Raw genomic sequence first — 18926 nt, 5'->3', positions numbered from 1 at the left:
TTTCAAAATGATAGAACTATCTTGTATTAAGTATTTTATACCCTATGAGGTGATATCAATTAGTATTTGGAGAAGTTTATGTAGATTTGTATTATAGTGCCGGCATTCAACAAGAATGACCAAATCTTATTTAAAAATACAGTCATACAGATTGCATAAAGTTGGTCTATTTATGGATGATGTGACCTACAATTCACTTCCTCTGAGATACAGTACCTTTGAGTATTTTGGTAAAATGTGTTGAAGGGGTTGTACCCTGAGGAGATAATAAGGAGGATCCTAAGTACTGTAACATAAACAAAGAGAATTTTCCAAGAACAAAAGTCTAGTGTTCATTGTCCATAGTAATCAAATATAACTTGTTTATAATATTGGAAGTTATAAGAGGAAATGCAATTTTTTAACCAATCAGAATATACGATGTCTGATTTAGGATGTAGTGTTTAAAGCAATATGATTGGTTCATGCTAAAGCTGTAATGCATTATAATAGACATTTAATAAAATCCATTTAGAGTGAAGGTTTACAGTATAGCATCTGTTTATAACATTATTATTTGTGTTATTTTTATAATTTTTAGAATGTCGTCATAACTGGAATATGATCTTAACTCCAGTTTTACTGTACTGCAGGGTAGCCTCAATTTTTTTGCATAGCTACAGTAATTTAAGAAATAATTTTGTACCCTATATTTGTATTGTAAAAAAAGATTACCAAGACATTTCTTGTCATGTATTACTTATGTTATCGTATAATAATTTTTATAATAAATAATAATAAGCACTATTTTTATACTGCATGTGTATAAACAGAATAAAGTACATGGGTCTTACTCCTTAATTAGATTAGAAATTTTAAATCCCGAAAAAACCCACTTTAATTTTTTTGCTATGCGATAGTGAAAGTAAAACAAAATAACTCTTGTAATACGGGGTACTGTATGTACAAAATATCTTGGCTATTTAGTGTTTAATTTATAATCACGAGCGCATATGTTTTGGTATGTTTTACATGTAAATAGTTTTGGGAAGTCACTTTGAATACAGTAACACCGCATTTTTGCCAATCCTTAAAGGGTATTGTATTCACATTGTAAGGTTTACATTGTATTGAAACCTGGAAATTGAATAAAATGAAAAAAAGGTAAAATATTTAGAGCAACAAAATTATAATAGTTATTCAATTGTGGGGTGTAGAGAAAGTGCAAGGTCAGAGAACATTGCTAACACCGCCTCCTTTCTTTGTAAAGTCTGAAGAAACAACAATACAATTACTGACTTTCATTGTGTGGTAGCTGACATACGTTGTACTTTAAATAGTCCCTCATGCAGATTGTTATCGTAGTCTCAATTGCAGTCACCAAAATACCTACCTGTACCTTTCTTAACCGTACCAATTTCTTACCTTCGTACCGACATTTAAGATGGACATGTTAAATTTCCACCCTTGTACAGTAAAATTTATCATTTTTGCCAGCAACCAGACAGTGACTGCCCCACTAAAAACTCTTAATGTTTTAACTTTCTAACTTCATTCAGAAGTCTCAGATTGTTTGGTCTCCTAGTCTCTTGAATCCTGAATAAAAAAAAAATTAAACCTCCACCCCACCAAAAAAAAAAAATAAACAAAACAAAACAAAAAAAAAACCCAATTATTTGAAATTTAAAAATATTAAAAATATTTCTATGCGAAATTTCCTTTGTGCACCATCCTTATATCAGCGTGCAAAGGCCTAGGCAAATTTTTAAGCTGGGAATTTGCTGCAACTGATAGTCCTTGGCCAACACAATTATATGGAATGCTACGACGCGCACGAAACCGATAGTTTTGAATAACAATCCTTTCAGACTGCAACCGACAATCAGTAGGGGGGAGGGGTACACGCTTGATCACATCCCGCTTCTCGTCTCTGAAATTTTGAGTTTCTGGGGTTGGAACTTCTGCATCTGGTGGGAGTCACAATGCTGTAATGCTATTTGAAGTTTAGTACTGTAGTTGAGAATGACTCAATTTTACGTCATAATGAATGCCAGAATGACACAGATTGTGACCATGCCATCAAATGCATGCAACTGTCATTTGATACACCTGTGACATAAAAACGTGATGCATCATCTTTGATAGTAAATTTATGTTGAATTTCTATTGAATGACGACCTTCACTATTTACATTCAATCAGTCAATCAATCAGTGGATTTATAATGCCCATAATACAGCTGTCTCTATGCGCCAATATAAAAGACCAATGAAATGGAGCAAGCAAGCGAAGCAGGTATGAGACCAAGTGCTGTCATGGTTGAGTCAGTGTGACTATTGTATCTACTACAGCAATTGGTCTTTCCTGGGATATGGTAGTTATCTTTCTAATGTTACCTTTTTCTAAATCAAATGGAATCAATTTTATTAGAGGGGAACTACTATTTATTATAGGATTAAAAGATTTAAAAGAGGAAGAGACACTGATACGAATCTATGAAGAGCTGCAATCCATAGCATTCTGGTCAACCCACGCATGCAGTACTTAAAACAGGGCCATAAAACAGAAATCATGATAATGATACATTAAGGAAATGATAAATTTTATTTGCATTGAAATTGTATTTGTATGCCCAAGCTATTATGAAATAAATAAATAAGATAACAGATGTTAATGATGCAATTTGTGAGTCTGGTTTTTTCAATTTAAAAAAAAATAGGTTGTCTACTGTATAAGTTATATTGACAAATTCCGAACTTAATGTAATTCAATTGATATCTATTTTTTATTTTTAAAAATATAAATGGAAAATTTTCCTAGTTCCTTACTAAATTGGTACGCAGTACAAATTCTTAACATAGTGACATTTAATTTTTCCTTTATAAAAAAATTTTCATATAAATGTACAATAATTGAAATTATAGTTCATGCCAGAAATCAGAAAAAATGCTTATGTGCTTTTCATAAACAGAAAAGCAAATATCTTCCTGGGCGCATAATATTGATTGGCGATATTTTTGACAGAATGTGTCCATGATAATTAGGCTGTCCACCATGTGCAGAAACCCATTGCAGGGGTAGATCTGGTAGGGGAGTGGGGGTGAACAAGGGCTAGGGTCCCCCAAAAAAAAGAGAAAAAAGAGAGAAGAGAGAAAAGAAAGAAGAGGGTAACACTACTAAGAGACAGATAATTTTCAATTTAATATATTATGTACCAGTGTTTAAGGTCACGCATTTTTAAACCAGAACCTCAAACTCCAGCTCCTACTGTACTCGGTGCTTAGTACATCTCATGGCCCCTACCCAGCTATGGGCTCAGTAAATGCTAGCAAAGAGTATAAAACTGCAAGTGGTCCGACTGCCATGGTTTCATTGGAACGTAAACCTATTTCAAATAGTACTTCCACAAAGGGGCGTGTCTCTAAAAAACTGACTTCGAGCGAACTCTATTTGAATTCAAATTAGGGTTCCCCCTGCTCCGTGGAAGTACTTTTTTTAACGTTCAATTGCCTGCATACAAAATCGGGGCAGTCGGACCTCTTGAAGTTTTATGCTCTTCAATGCTCGTCTGTTGAACAACAGTAAAATCTTAACAAAGAAGAGATCCTTCATTTTGGTCAAAATTTATACAATATGAACATAACTTTAGAACCTTATTGAATACATCATCGGAATTTATTTAAAATCAGCCAATTAAAAATGCCAAAACTGAAACTCTGAGTTGTGCAATCAATTGTGAAGTAAAAGTTATAAAAATGACTGGAAATTGTAAGTGCTTCGTATTCAACCATAATTCATTATCAGATCTAAACTAAGAATAATTTATCTTAATTTAGATCGTACTGTAATTACATTGATAATTTGTTTGGTGTTGTCAAGGTGAAGAAAGTAATTCAGTTTTGAAAGATTCCTTCCAGCAAGCAGTCGATAATTTAATGACAGTTTTACAGTGTAATTACTGTTTAGATAAAATGCTTCGGAGATTACTTCGCCATGGATCAATTTCCTTTTCACAAATCAACTGGTATGGTGGTTACATTAGGTTAAGTGAGAAAGGAAACAGCGACATTTCATTTATTTTTTATAAAATATAATTATAAAGAAATATTAGTATTAAGAAATAATAGTATCCGCCAGTAACTGTTTTTGCATTCTTGCAATACTTTACAATGCAATTGTCAAAATTGTAGTATATCGTTTTAACAAGGTCATTTTAAATTATGTTCCCAGTTGCTTTAAGTTTAAACCCAGTGTCCTCAAATTACCTATGGTTACTGTAGCCGAGAAAGGAAATGATGTTTCTTTATACTTTTTTGATAATGCAATGTAAAAAAAGTAATTTAGCTATTAATATCTGGTTTTGTATTCATGCAATTTACTTTACAGTAATTTACAATTACTTTATAAAATACTTCAGTGCTTCTATTCTCTTCAGTTGACACCCTTTGACCTATAACTCATATACCATTAAATAAATATTTATTTACTGTCGTGGGTGTGTTTCATGTTTTGTGAAGGTTAAAGGTTATTCATTTATGTTGCGCAAAATACGAGAGTCTATGCGCAGAACAAGTGAGCAGATGTAACAGGAAAATAAAAAAGAAAATCCAAAGGGGAAATCAAAGAGAACGAAATAAGTGAGTTTTTAAATGAGATTTAAACAAAGAGACGGATGGCGACTCACGAATACATAACGGTAGATTATTCCATAATTTAGGAGCAGCAACCATGAATGAACGCACCCCACACGATTTTAACCTGCAGGGTGGAATATAAAGTGTAGTCAAATCGGATGAAATGATTATGCTTCAATAGAAATTCCCATGGACCTTTAAAAAAAATTCCCTAAAATGTATGGTCCAGCCAGGCAGGGCTTAATCAATGTATTTTTTAAAACGAAGCTCAAATGATATGGTTTTCAACTTTCCTTTCCGGAGGATCAATCAAACCACAAGTTTGCGTACATTTACGCAGTCGTTTTGCAAGACCTTAGCAACAATATCAGACAGGGCTTAGTAGAACAGTTAGTGTGAAGCTTCGGCCTAATGCGTTTGGCAGAACCATTTTTGCTAAATATAGAAATAGGCATCCAGCAGGAGCGTATGTCTATTGTCTGATATAGATTTTTTTTTTTTTTGGCTACTTTAAACTCATAACCCATTCACTTTTTCTGTGTTGGCAATTCACATGAATAACAATGCAAGTCACGGATTGTTGACTTTTTAGTTTTTCCTTGGACTGGTCGTAGGCTTACTTTTGGAAGAATTCATTTCGACTTTTAGTTTATATGATGCAACCCATCATTCCTTCAACTGGAATTGGTAGCAAAGTGTCTCTTGGACACAAAAACAACATTTTATTGTTATTTTTTGTAAGTGTAGTAGTTGGATAAACTGGCGGTAACCACTGTGTGTGTGCATGGAGGAATTAGTTTAGAAATTCCTCCATTGTGTATGGGTGTGTGTGTGTGTGTGCTCTGAACCATGGAAATCTTTGGTCCCCCGGTTCAATACTACTGTTCTCCTTTTGTTTCAGCTGTTAGTTGCAATGGCACACTGTTTTTCGGATGAGCCATTGATCCTGTGTGCACTATGGTCCATGTCCAAGCAAGGCTCGGATGGGGGGAAAATAATAATTAATCCTTAAATTATTTTTCTTTAAAGTTACAACATTAAACTGAGTTAATACTGACCTTTAAATTTGAATTAACGTACAATTTGATCAGTTGAGGCTGAAAAATAGATAAGTTTGAGTAAGCCGTATAATAATTTTTGTTAATTGTTTATTATTATTTTTAGATAAGTCTTCATTAGCATTAAGCCAAACGTGGTTATTTGATTATTATTATTGTTTTGTTATTATTATTATTGTTTTGTTATTATTATTGTCTAGTTATAAACTCTGTTTATTGTTCATAATGTTTGAATATATTCCTACATGAAGTTAAAATTAAGAAATTTGCTTATATTGATGATAATATTATATTTAATTTTTCACGCTCACATTGTGGTGAATTTATGAGAATAGCAATAGCTGTTTGGTGATTAAGATCCTTGTTAATGTAACACAATTCCAGGATCCTGGTTTTAGATCCTGTATATCATACCAGTTGTGGTTTTTTTCTAGCTTGTAAAATAAGGTCATTAGAGGTGATTGTAACTACTTGCATGATTTTTTTGCTTCAAATATTTTCAATGAGGGGTGGGACTGGGGAAAGCAAGTTTTTTTTTAGGGAGTGTGTGCATCCCCTAGATATGCTACTGGTTCCAACTTAGGTTACTTTACACCAAAAGGCCTATCAGTGACTTTCACTTTTTTTTCTCACAGGGCATACTCTAGCCATAGGTACAAGGTAATCTGAAATAAACTTTACAGTAAACCACACATACTATACAAGCAAACAAAATGTATCATTTCATGCTCACTGAAGCATGAAATTTCATGCTCATTGGAATATTGTTAAGCAACATCCAAATTGACTACCAGTAATAATATAAATAATAATAATAATATGTCGTTCTTATATAGCGCTTAATGCCTTAACAAAGCCTCTAAGCGCTTCACATTATTACCCCGGTCATTGGATCAAACACATATGGAACACATTAAACACTAAATGAAATTATTAAATTAAATTATATCTCCATAATATTGCGGCTAGTAATCAGTAAATATTATTTAAATTATATATCATGTATAAAAAATAAATTTAGTTATTCATCAGTGGTTGATTTATTACATATTTGTATTTCTTTTAATTTGATTATATTGTGCAAGGTTTCTTTATTATCATTATCATATTAAGACCATGAGTAAATTTCCTGTTTTAAAATTGTAACAGTACTGGGTTTGGTCTACAGGAGTTCATGCTCTTCATTGTAGACCTTCATTATTAATTTAGGATGAGGTATGAGAATTTGAATGATATAATAAAACAAAAAGATTAAATATTATACTTAGTATATGTTTTAAAATTATTGTTATTTAATCTAACCAATATTATTATTTTAATATTGACTGCTAGAAGATGTTAGTATCGTAGGCATCCCCATTCAGTATACAATAGTAACATCGTTATTTGAAAAGATATTTGATGAAGACCATATTGATATTATTAAATTATGCACAAAGCCTGCTTCTGTAGAGTACAGTCAGAAGTGAGCAGAAAGCGTTTTTTTTCCCCAACAGGAAATACACAATAATTTTTGGTGGGAAAATTAGCAATTATATAATCATCCCTTTGTTTCGTAATTTGCTTCTACCGGTGATTATGCAATGTCATTAAAAGAGTGGCTCATTGTAGCATGGAAGTATTAAGATATGGATTACATCTATGATTAAAGTATACCGCAAAATAATGTTGTCAGTTACACAATAGCTCTGACGTTATATATATGAATAAATAAATAAATAGAATCAATGTTGTGTAACACTGTAGTTTATACCTATAAATAAACATATAATGGTAGAAATAGTGCTCGAATAGGTTATACCCAATATGATGTTTACATTATTGTTCCTTTATTCGAGCACTGTTTATTTTTTTTAATTTCTTCTTTGCATAATACATACATTACAGTGAACAAATAAGTAAACATATTGACAGAATTACAAGTTAATATGATGTAAAAATGGGTAAAGTTTTTTTTTAAGCACTGTTTCTACCATTATTTTATTATTTAAATAAATTTAAAGTATACAAATATAATGTTGGAGACAATTGTTTATTTTTTCAAATCTATATGTATTATCTTCATTGCATTAATTTGTGAAGTCAGTACTCCTTACCATCAGAGTCTAAAAAATAAATAATAATGCAAATTTAATTTTATGGTAAGATAAAAGTTTATAAATCTTTAAATATTGCCAATTTATATCAATTTGTGATTAAATATTAATAAACATTTGATAAATCCTTTTAGGATCTCATGCTAACGCTTTTGAGATCTTGTCCGACCACCCTGTGAATTGCATTGTTCTCTCCTGACAATAAAAAAGAATAAAGAAAAAGGTTGTCACATAAGTTGAATGTGTAGCTATGAATTAACAGCATTTTTGTCATAGCAGTTGTGTTGCTGTTAGTGAAAAATGTTCCACTGTGATATTGTTGATGGATTAGAGAACAAAAATGGAAGAGTAGGCTCTTACTGGTATTCATAAACTACAGTACGTTGCATACATCAGTCCTCAAATTACATATGCCTTCAATCTCAATATAATTATTCTACAAGCATGTTTGAATAGAGTACAAATATAGATCTCTCCTCATTTGAATAAAGACCTAGAATGCAATTATTCGACTAGTGTTTCACATTGCTTATGACTAGTGGTAAAATTTGTGGTGATGCAATCAATTTTGCTAAAATATATTTTTGATGCTGTATCATTCTCTTTTTATTATTGTAGGATATGGTGAGCAGTTAAATGCAATTATAAAATGTATAATACAAATTTTGAAATACGAAATAGTCTTTATTGTCCAAAATATATGCAAAATATATAAAACATTTTAAGATCAGATGTCATTTTGGGGCATCATTCAGTTAAGGAATATTCATATGATTTCCCTACCCCCTCCCCCATCTACTATAGGTACTTCTACTGTATACTGTACACGTAATTCTGAGTGGTGCAGAGAAATTTATTTGGCTTAAAGGACACAAGAAATTAATTAATTTATTTATTAATTTATTATTTAATTCATTGTTGGCCTTAAGACGTACCTTTCAATTGGATGCCCAAACCAGTAAAGCTATTCCACATTCCTGATGTAAAGTGATGAAAATGTTAATTAATTTATTTGATGATTTGATAGTTTTTATATTCGCTACAAATGTAATTTAATTTTTTAATTACTTGGTATATTACTAATTATATATTAAATTGAGAAAAATTGTCAGTACCAATTAACAATTATATAAATATTCCTAAATTCTTATGCGTAGACCTTTAAAGTATATTGGTAAGGTAGGACTTTTTTGTACCTTGTTTAGCAAACCCGCCGCACATCAATAAAGCCAAAAAAAAAAAAAATTTTGTGTTGGCCAGTTTTTTTTTGTTTTTTTTAAATTTTTAACCAATAATGTGTTTATGCCTAAAAAGTAGAAAATACATAAAATACAACAAAGACCATTTTAATATATCTAAAAGCAAAACAATCGCATGACACTGCCGCATTGCCTACCGTTCAGCAAGATAGGCCTATTCCTGTGTTGTACTCAAAAAAAAAAAAAATTCCACTCAATTTCGTACATTTTGGGTCGGTCGGGCGTGGCCAACACAATCATTTTTTAAATTTAGCCTAATGATGATTTCGAATAAATTTTAACTTTATTTTCTCTTCCATCTAGATGTTTTTGGCAAAACCAAGTACTGTAATAACAAAACAAAATTTTATTTTTATTTTTATTACCGCCCTCCTTTGATGATCTTTAAACAAAGTTCGCGAAACAAAGTATAAAAAAAAAAACCTTGCCTAATAAAGGATGTTTTTACTGCAGAAATTCAAGCGTCATTGAAAACTGAATCGTTTTGATCTTTGTCTTTCTGACTTATTTGACCTTTTCAAATAAGCTATTCAATGATTTTTTTTTAATGATTTATACATATTTTATGGTGACAGTATATTTTTATTGGTTACAATTCCTTTCTCTGAATGATTTCTATTAACGATTACCATTCTGACTTGTCATTGTGCGAATAGCATTTTGAATTATTTATGCATTTTTGAATATTAAAATTCATGTTTGCATTAAATTACATCCCCAATTCGAACATATGTGGGTGTGGTCCAACGGGGGCCCTGGCCAAATATTTTGTTCCTATTGTATGGTGAGTTTTTTAAATACTATAAGCAACCTGAAAGCTGTCTCTTATACACATCTAGATGTGTATAAGAGACAGCTCATATTGAGATTTAGTTTGTGTAAAGCATCGTGTGTGTATGTTTGTCTTGTGTAAGGGATTGTCACCTACAAGTAGGACAGTGATATATTTTCGCTATTGGCAATCCTTGGCACATGTGTTGTGTGCCTAAAGAAAGAACAATAATAATAATTAAAAAAAATTGTTTCAAAGTGTAATTTATGTGAATATCTTAGCTAGCATGTAGAGGAATACCATTGAATTTTATTGATTAATAATAATAATAATAATATATTATTATTTCCCCAAGCATTTAATTTACTTTCTTGTCTTCCTTTTTAGGTGCTACAAAGATTGCAGCCTGGGTTTGTAGCAATTCACTGCCAGGAAGTTGGCGGCAAAAACTTTGAAACGGGAATGAATCTAGTCGACAATTTTGTTGAGTATGTTAAATTTTTTGTCACTTTGGTGCTTAGTGAGGTTAACTAAATTATAAAATATTTTCCAATTAAAACCTTTCAATAAAGACCAACATTTTCATATAAATCTTTATACTTAACCATTATATAGACTCCCTAAAACCATAATCAGAGTGGTCAAACTTGTTTGCTCCAATTGTTGACTCGGATAATTAATTTTTTATCAGCCAGTGAAATTTTAAAAGTAAAGAAGGTGGGTGTAACGCCCCTCCAATTCATACAATGGTGGAAATCAGCATGAAATATTATCGACAAGGTTTTGCCCTGCAGGGGTGTGGATATGTTGGTTGTGGCCACAAAGATGATTCTGAGGATGATAACCTATATTAGGAAGACCGGGAGGGTGGTGGTGGTGTTAAATTATCTCTTTCTATAAAGCAAGCAAATTACAGTAAGGTATGGTCCAATCTGTACAGATTTGTATGTGGAGAAAATAATTTCATTCCACTATGCAGTTTAGAAGATTGGGGATAGGTAGGAGGTCAACCCATGAAAATCGTAGCATCATTATGCTGAAGCGCGTATGGCCGTGGTCCGTGACTACCTAGTTGCCTAGGTTGGCAGCCTAACTGATTGATTGATTGATAAAGAGGCGCTTATAGTAGCTTCATGTTCATAAGGCCTCGAGAGCCTCTGTGGACACTGGGGAAGCTTTGCTGAAAGAGCCCATTGTCTGGGGTTCTGGGGGCAGCCTAGGGCCTGAAGCAGGCTACAAGTATAGAAACATGTAAAGAAAAAAGAACTTTTCTTTTATTTGAACGTTTCGTTTATTTTAATTCTTTTGTTTAATTATCTGCCCTGGCCTCTTGGCGCTACTGCATGTTCACATCATTCCACAATGACGGGCTGTAATGAACTATAGTATCGCGGTAACCCCTACTCTTCCAAAAGATGTAGTGGGGTTCTTTAAAGTGCATATGAGATAGATGTCACCTCCATTTTTTAGTCGGTATCCGAGAAGATTCGGTTCTACCAACTGAACCTGGATGAGGAGCTGCTCAAACCAGTACCAATGGTAAGATAGTTAGCGGTGCCCCTTGGCCACTCGACTCGCCCGGGATGAATTGCTTGTATGATGAGGATAACAATGCTAAGGAACTACTACAGTACTGCTAAAGTCAGAACATAAATAAATATGACTATAATACCTAGCATTATATTAGAAAAAAAATGCATTCTTTATTAAAATGAGAACCTACACCAGCAGGTGCGAAATATGCAAGGAATAAATTGATTCATTCAGAGCTACAGTAAGATCACCTCGTTTTCCTACAGCAGAACACTTATTAGCTCTGCACCTTCAACCTAGTTATTGGTAATGAGATGAGCTTTATTTAGCGTTGAAGATTTATGCATGTTGAGCTAAAAGCATTAAGTAGATTTTTACTGTTAAAACTGTACCGTTAATTTTAGAGTAAAGTCGCATTGAATCAGTTTTTATTATGGAAAATTTGTGTGCGAGAAACAATGTAACATATTTATTTTAGAATCAATAACAGCATTATTGACTTTTATTTTACTTTGGTGATGCCCGTCATCAATCATTTAAATGAATACTTTTTTGGCCTGAATAGCACTGGTAAAGTATTAAATTTTAAAAAATCGTTTATTTTATCATGCCTGTCACTTCTAAACTCTCCCCACAAGCCAACTTACTTCTTTCTTAAAGATTTATTAAAATTATTTTTGCCTCCCTCTGATGATATTCAAAAAGTATATTTCACTATAAGGTATAAAAGTCTTTACAATTCACTGTACAGCTATTCTAATATGCATGATGGTAAAAATTCTATGACTATATATTTAAAAAAAACTTATTATATTTTTAAAATCAGAGATAATTACAATTACTTAAAATAGCCTTTGCCTAGAACATGCAATTCCAAACTTAGCTTTTTAATCTATATTTGTACTTCACTGACCAAGGTTAAGTAAAGCAATATGTTTGGCATTGAAAAGCAATTAATTTGCGTATTATCTGGATATATATTCATATACATATTAGTGAGACGTACATCAATAGCGTTGTGCTGTTCGTGTACGTGCAAAATCTACTCAAAGCGTTTTATGTGTTTGACACGATCCTAGCAACTGACGTCAGTATACATGCTATGTCAATACAGAATACAAAAAATAGTCAAGTGTGAAGCTATTCATACAGCAACATTGGCTATGTTTCATATAATTTTTCATTTCATTAATTTGGCATTAATAACAGAATTAAGAAGGTCGGGTACGTTTAGGTAGTTGGCTTACGGTACAGACAGAACTCAACAATTTGTTCTCAATAGAAAAGTGCTTCATTTACAAAATAAACTATACAAAATAATTTTATTTATTAAATGGGTAGCCCTTTCATCATGGCTTTAAATGAAGGGACCCACTTCACACAGCACAACAAGTACCACACCGTAATTAGGGTTGAGGCAAAAAATATTTAGGTAACGATACTTTATGCTGGAAAATAGTACTGTAAGACTAATAATACTAGTATTTGGAGTGTCTTAATTTGACAATGGCCAGAAGCTCCATTTTCAATGCACAATTTTTTTTTGTTGTTGCAAAAATAGAAAAGTTACAATTAATAAAGAGTAACAGTCTGAATGACTTCATAAAGGAGAGATTTCTACAGAAGTAAGAAAGGTTAAATGCTGCATTTTTCAGATTTCAGCTTAGTGGTGCAAGTTCAGTAATGTTTCTTCATCAACTGCTTTAGTAAAAATATCCAGATGTTGAAAATGTTTCTCTTATGATATAATTAATGAAGTTGCTATTTTTACTCCTGCTTCTAAGAATATCCATCATTCATTAAATAAACAACACCTACAACTATACCAATCCTATAAACAAAACACAAAAATAACATACTGCACGCCATCACAAATGTGCAATTGGAATTTGTTTGACCGTTGAACAATAAGCCTGCTATTGCCCTCAGTGATTTCTGTTTACATGGCTATATTTGGCTGTATTTATATAAGGATTTGTACATACAGGGTACATGTATTTTCAGTGTCAGTGGAATTCTTTAAAGCAAGTTACTATTATATAAATGTCAACGTTGAGAAATTTCCAGACATGAGATTTTCAGTTATGAAAACCTAGCTACAGTTATGTCAAATGTTCAAAATGCACCATCAGCCACTTGTGTTCTCAGCCCGCTTGACATTGCCTTCCGTACTACATCATTCCATCATGCTCTTGATGTGGACTAGGCCTACTGTACAAATTAGTTGCACTAATAGTCAGTTAAATATTAGTGATGAACTGTTGTTTATGTTTGTAGAAGTGGTTGGTGCATCGTTTGTGGCTTAGACTCCCAACCTTGAGGGTGGGGGTTCGAAACTCTTGCTGTGCAAGTCACTTGTGTCCTTGTCCACCCAGGAGTATAAGTGGGTACCTGGTAGGTTCAAACACAACCATGCGCTGATTACAGCTGCAACATTATGGGGCATGACTGTGTGTGTTCCATATGTACTTGATCCAGTGACCGGGGGTAACAATGTAACAATGTAAAGCGCATAGATGTTAGTCTACAATATGCGCTATATAAAAGTCGACAATTATTATTATTATTCTGTTTGCTTGGCGTCTTGCTGTTGTAGTGTAAACAGAGTTGTAAGGAACAATTATACCGTAGGCTGTTGGCATTTCGGTTATCGTTTGCATACATGTATTTATTCTTCTGAAAGAACACTAGTAAAAATGCATACATAGAAAATAATGAAAGGGTTATTTTTAATACCTCGATTAGCTTTCAGCAACACCTTTATAGTTCTTCCAGGAAAATCCTATTTAAGTAAAATTTAAATGGATCAGGTAGAGTAGGCTTACTAAACCATCTGGAAATACTGTACAGAGCTTGGTCTGGTTTCCTTTATGCTAATGAAAATAAAGGAAAGAATTCAAATTGTCATAAACTACAGTAGCAGTTTCCCAAACAGCTAGAAATGAGTCAGTAATGTACTTGTACAGTATATAGTAGTACATACAAAAAATCCCTCAATGATATTTTGTATTAGAAAAAAAAAGCTCTATATTGTGTGAATAGATATAAATTTGATTGATTGAAATGTTTAGATAGGATATTATTTACCCTACTCTGAAAACTATCACAGGCATCTTTATCTTTTTTTTTACATTTTTTTTTTATAACTCTCCATTAAAATTTGTCATTTGTTGTTTTATGATTAATTATGGTAATTTATGTTCTTGGGTTTAGTAGTTATGCTGTTAAGAAATTCCAGAGCAAACTCATCTTTGACATATCTGAATGGCTGAATCAATTTGTCCCTGCATGTGATATTTATATGAAATATCTGTACTGTACATGTCATCTGATGTTTGGTAATAAATTACAGGAAGAAAGAGACAGTATATGATAATATTAGTTTAGGTTATGGACAGGATTTGTAAATGCTAAATAAAAATTGACTTACAAGCTAAAGTAGGCCTATTTATAGCATAAACAGTGGCTGGTGGGTTCGGGGGTACATGTCACTCCCCCATGGCAGCAAATTAGTTTCACTGAGTGAGTTAAAATACTGAAAGTTTTCATTGGAATATGGATACGTCTCCTACTGATTTTTGATTATGGACTGAACAAATTGTCATTAAAAAATATCTTTTGTGCGTGCCCTGTTGCTTTGCGTTCTCCATCGAATCTCGACAACGTACAGCACAAGTGTGCCCGGCAGTTAGTGCTCATGATTATTCTATTTTGAACAGGCATTTACAGAAAATGCAGGCTTGGAATTCATTAAAGAACTGATAGATTGTGATAGTGTACATTTTAATTTAAGTAGGCATAATTGAACTAGGGGAAGATCCTGAATTTTTTAACAAGGGGAGCACTCATTTCATATAGGCCTAGATGTAATATAATTATAATATGGGTTTACTCTACAAGTAGATGTGGACTCTGAATTATTTATGATGATGTGACAGCGAACCATGCTTAATCTCTTTTTGTCAGTTGGATTTTCTGGTTACATGATATTCCTACAACGCATGTTGTACATAATATATCTTTAGTATTGATGTTGTTAGTAGCTTGTTAACTTTAACTGCAGTGCTGGCTTACTGTATTGTCAACCAAGTAGAATTTCATTATCCATGTGTGTAGTGCTGATAACATGGTTTAAATGATGTGACCTTTGCAATAAAATGTAGTTAATTTTGATAATGACTGCAAATATTACTTCAGACAGTTTCCGCTACTCTATCTTTCATTGTTGTTTTTTTTTTCTTGGTGCAAATTATGTTACACAGCATAATCTTGAATGAATGATATTAGATTGGCAGATATTTCTATTTATAACCTGACTTTAAATATTACAGTATGTTAAATTAAAGGCAGACTCTGGAGAAAAAAAATGTTGATATGTTATACATCTGACTTTTCTAAGACACAAAATATGTTTGGCTTTAAAGTGATTATCTGTGACCAACAAAAAACATTTAAATTGTTTATTCTGCATTTTCAGTTTCAATTTAAAATTTGAATGAGGAATAAATGCTTGTGTAAATTAATGGTCATAAATTTTACGGTATATTACATTTTTTGCAAAGATCTGTTTATGTAATGATTATATTATATTAGATTGTACAGATTTAGTTTTTATATTTATTTGGTGGTGTAAAAGCTTCTTGGGATGATTTTTATTGTGGATATGGCACTATAAACTGCAGTAATCAATTATAAGATTTTCATAGTAAAACATTTGTGAATTAGTTTTAACTGAGTTTTTGTGAGCTATGTTTTATGTGAAAATTTTAATTATAAATTATTAAGTAAATAATATATAGATTGATTGATCATTTGATTGATTGATTGACTCATTGTTGCTATGAGTGTTAAATTGGTCAATTGATGTGGACAAATTTTTTAATAATAAAAAAGAAAGAGCGCACATAATAAATGTGTAAATAAAGTCATTTATATGTTTGGATTGTAAATATAGTAAGTTTAAATGGAGGAATAAAAGTAGGACATTCCCAAAAGAGACAAAAAAAGAAATTAATGTAAAAATTTGCTTGGTTCTCAGGAAACTTTTTGCGAGTGAGGAGATGAGCTGTTACAGAAGATCCCATGTGGTGATGGACAAGGATTATCAAGCCACAGATGACTTCACAGTAAGTACCCTAGTTCCTCTGGTATAAGCCCACACCTTCAGTGGCGATGGGCGTGGTCGGGCATCGTTCAAAATGTCTCGAAAGTAGTCCTGGGGGGGCGAGGCCGGCCCGAAAAATATGACAATTTATGGGTTTCAGAGGCTTATTTGGTAAATAGTCTACTACTATTTAGAAAATACATGTACCAGGAGTTGCCTTATACCTGGTGCTGGGCTTATAGCTGAGAAACTATGGTACAGTATATAAGAAACTGTAGTACAGTATATAAGAGGTCTTTTCCTCTAACTTCTAATATGTCGTGGATCCTGTGTAAACTGAGAAGAAATTGGTTTTCAATGTCCCGAATGTGCGGATATTTTCAGGAAGAAGTTTGTAAGCATGAAACTAAATATTTTTAGTTTTTCCAGTTTTTTTAAGGTAATAACTGCCTCAGATTTGAACTTTATTACTAAGAAATGTAAACAAACACTATATGACACCAAGATTCAATTTCAAAGTTCAATATAAATTTATTGCAAAATCTTTGAATGAAATATACAATTCATATAAAATCAGAAAATGTTAATAGTAAAGGTAAGATAAGAAGATTAAAAATAAGATTGATTAATCACCCAAATGGCAACAAAACTAACAATTACCTTGTAATTACCATCCACCATTGTTATATTATTTATTAAATTTCCATTGAAATGGAAACGAACTGCCTTTCCTTTACATTAAGAATGATAAAACACATACAAGAACACAGTAGACTCAATCCTAATTATTATAGAAATATAACATTGAATAAAAGAGTCATTTTAATGAGAGATTTTGCTTGAGCCCAATTCTTCTATGTGGACTCTAAGAAAGGGAATAAAATCAATTCATCTAATGCTAATGATATGTAGCCTAAAGGTAGCTTTTCTTGGCTTTTCTTGTGTATGTCGTTGCACGTAACATTAAAGCTCATATTACTGTGCCTTGGAGTTTCCTATTTTGACATCAAAACACACACAAAAAAATTCCCAATTGAAATGATTGGACTTTGCTTAGCTCTTTCAACATTCATAGTAACCCATTATCTCATGTTAAGAATATGTTACTAATTTTATTCATTGGATCCAGTTTTATTTTAATAAGCAATAGAGGCTTTGTCATTTATTTAACCATAAGATATGTATTATCTCGGAGTGCCATGGTTTTTTTTAATATTCGTTCCTTGTATCTCTTTTATCTTAATTGCAATGTATTGTTCATGTAAATTTTATTTATAAATAGAATATATAATGATTAAAGTTATGTTAAAGTGCTAATAATATTTAAAAGCATATACTGTAGTTCCTCCCCCTACTTTACACACCACTTTTTTTTCGGGCAAAAGCCCAGGGTGAAACGAGTAGCTGATTTTTTACAAATAATCTAAAAAAATATCAAATATTGGCTTTGCAGTGATGAAATATTGTCTTTTGATTGAAATGCGGATTTTGTATTAAAGGGGGGATGAGGGAGTGATCTTACAGTTTACCATTATTAGTCATGGTGATGGTATAGTCATAATGACATCACATCATGACCATATATAAGCACATCATGACTATATATGGGCATACAACATTTTTTCGTCAAAGAAAATTTGATAGTATGGACAGACCTTTACTGAGATCTCATTAAATATTCAATGATAATATCTTGCATACTCTAGTCTACATAAAATTTATAATATTTACAATATTCTATTAATACAGTAAGATGTATTGCCTATTCATTTTGTTCTAAAACAAAAAGATTAAGATAAGACCCTCTGTTGCTGATAAAATATCACAGAGTATAGCTTTTATATTTATATATAATTTAATTCCACTTGTCAATGACTGGATGGAATGACCGATGCTCTATAAATAACATCACTTCATGAGAGGCCTTTTAGAATATAATACTTTTAGCTATAAAGCTCTGTTCGCGCTATAAAATTTTCTTTGAAAACAAACTGTATGCTCATATATAGTCATGATGTACATGGTCATGGTGTGATGTTGTCATGACCATATTTAGGCATGTCACATGTGTGTAGGACATGGCATAAGAAAAAAAAAAATGGGTGTCCTGTGTGGATAGGAACACAGGATTTTTAACAATGGAGCAGCACCTTCACTTTTGATACTGTGTGGTGTACCTGCTCTGTATTATTTTGCTGAATACTAGAGGTTTAGAGGGAAAGAAAGGGAGATACACTATGTAATTTGGAGGCACCTTAACCATTCAAAATGTTGCATTCATAAATATGTTAATGAATGTTTCTTCAGAAATATATGTTAATTAATGTTAAATATATGTTAATTAATGTTGTCTTTGCATTAAAATGTATTAAACAATATTAATTTTTGTCTTTCTCTACAGGCGTTAGGAAACATTTACTTTGTTCATGATTCAATAGCATCACCCAAGTATTACGATTTCAAAAGTAAGTATTAAACCTTCATGAATATTC

General features: G+C 32.1%; 1 protein-coding gene across 6 annotated transcripts in view; it reads left to right on the top strand.

Moving 5' to 3' along the window:
- The window catches only part of LOC117123553 (inositol polyphosphate-5-phosphatase A-like), a 42773-nt gene that overhangs the window by 5703 nt on the left and 18144 nt on the right, over positions 1 to 18926 (top strand). For all 6 annotated transcript variants that reach the window (XM_033269525.1, XM_033269524.1, XM_033269526.1 and 3 more), the window contains 3 exons: positions 10185 to 10285; positions 16369 to 16456; positions 18836 to 18899. In XM_033269525.1, coding sequence (XP_033125416.1) covers positions 10185 to 10285; positions 16369 to 16456; positions 18836 to 18899 — 253 coding nt within the window. The remainder of the gene's footprint in view (positions 1 to 10184; positions 10286 to 16368; positions 16457 to 18835; positions 18900 to 18926) is intronic.

The sequence above is a fragment of the Anneissia japonica genome, unplaced genomic scaffold (assembly GCF_011630105.1).
Source record: "Anneissia japonica isolate Jap-2015-1 unplaced genomic scaffold, ASM1163010v1 scaffold287714_len2871179_cov188, whole genome shotgun sequence".
Lineage (NCBI taxonomy): Eukaryota > Metazoa > Echinodermata > Crinoidea > Comatulida > Comatulidae > Anneissia > Anneissia japonica.
The sequence above is the reverse complement of the archived record's forward strand: the minus strand, read 5'-3'. Positions and strand labels throughout refer to the sequence as shown.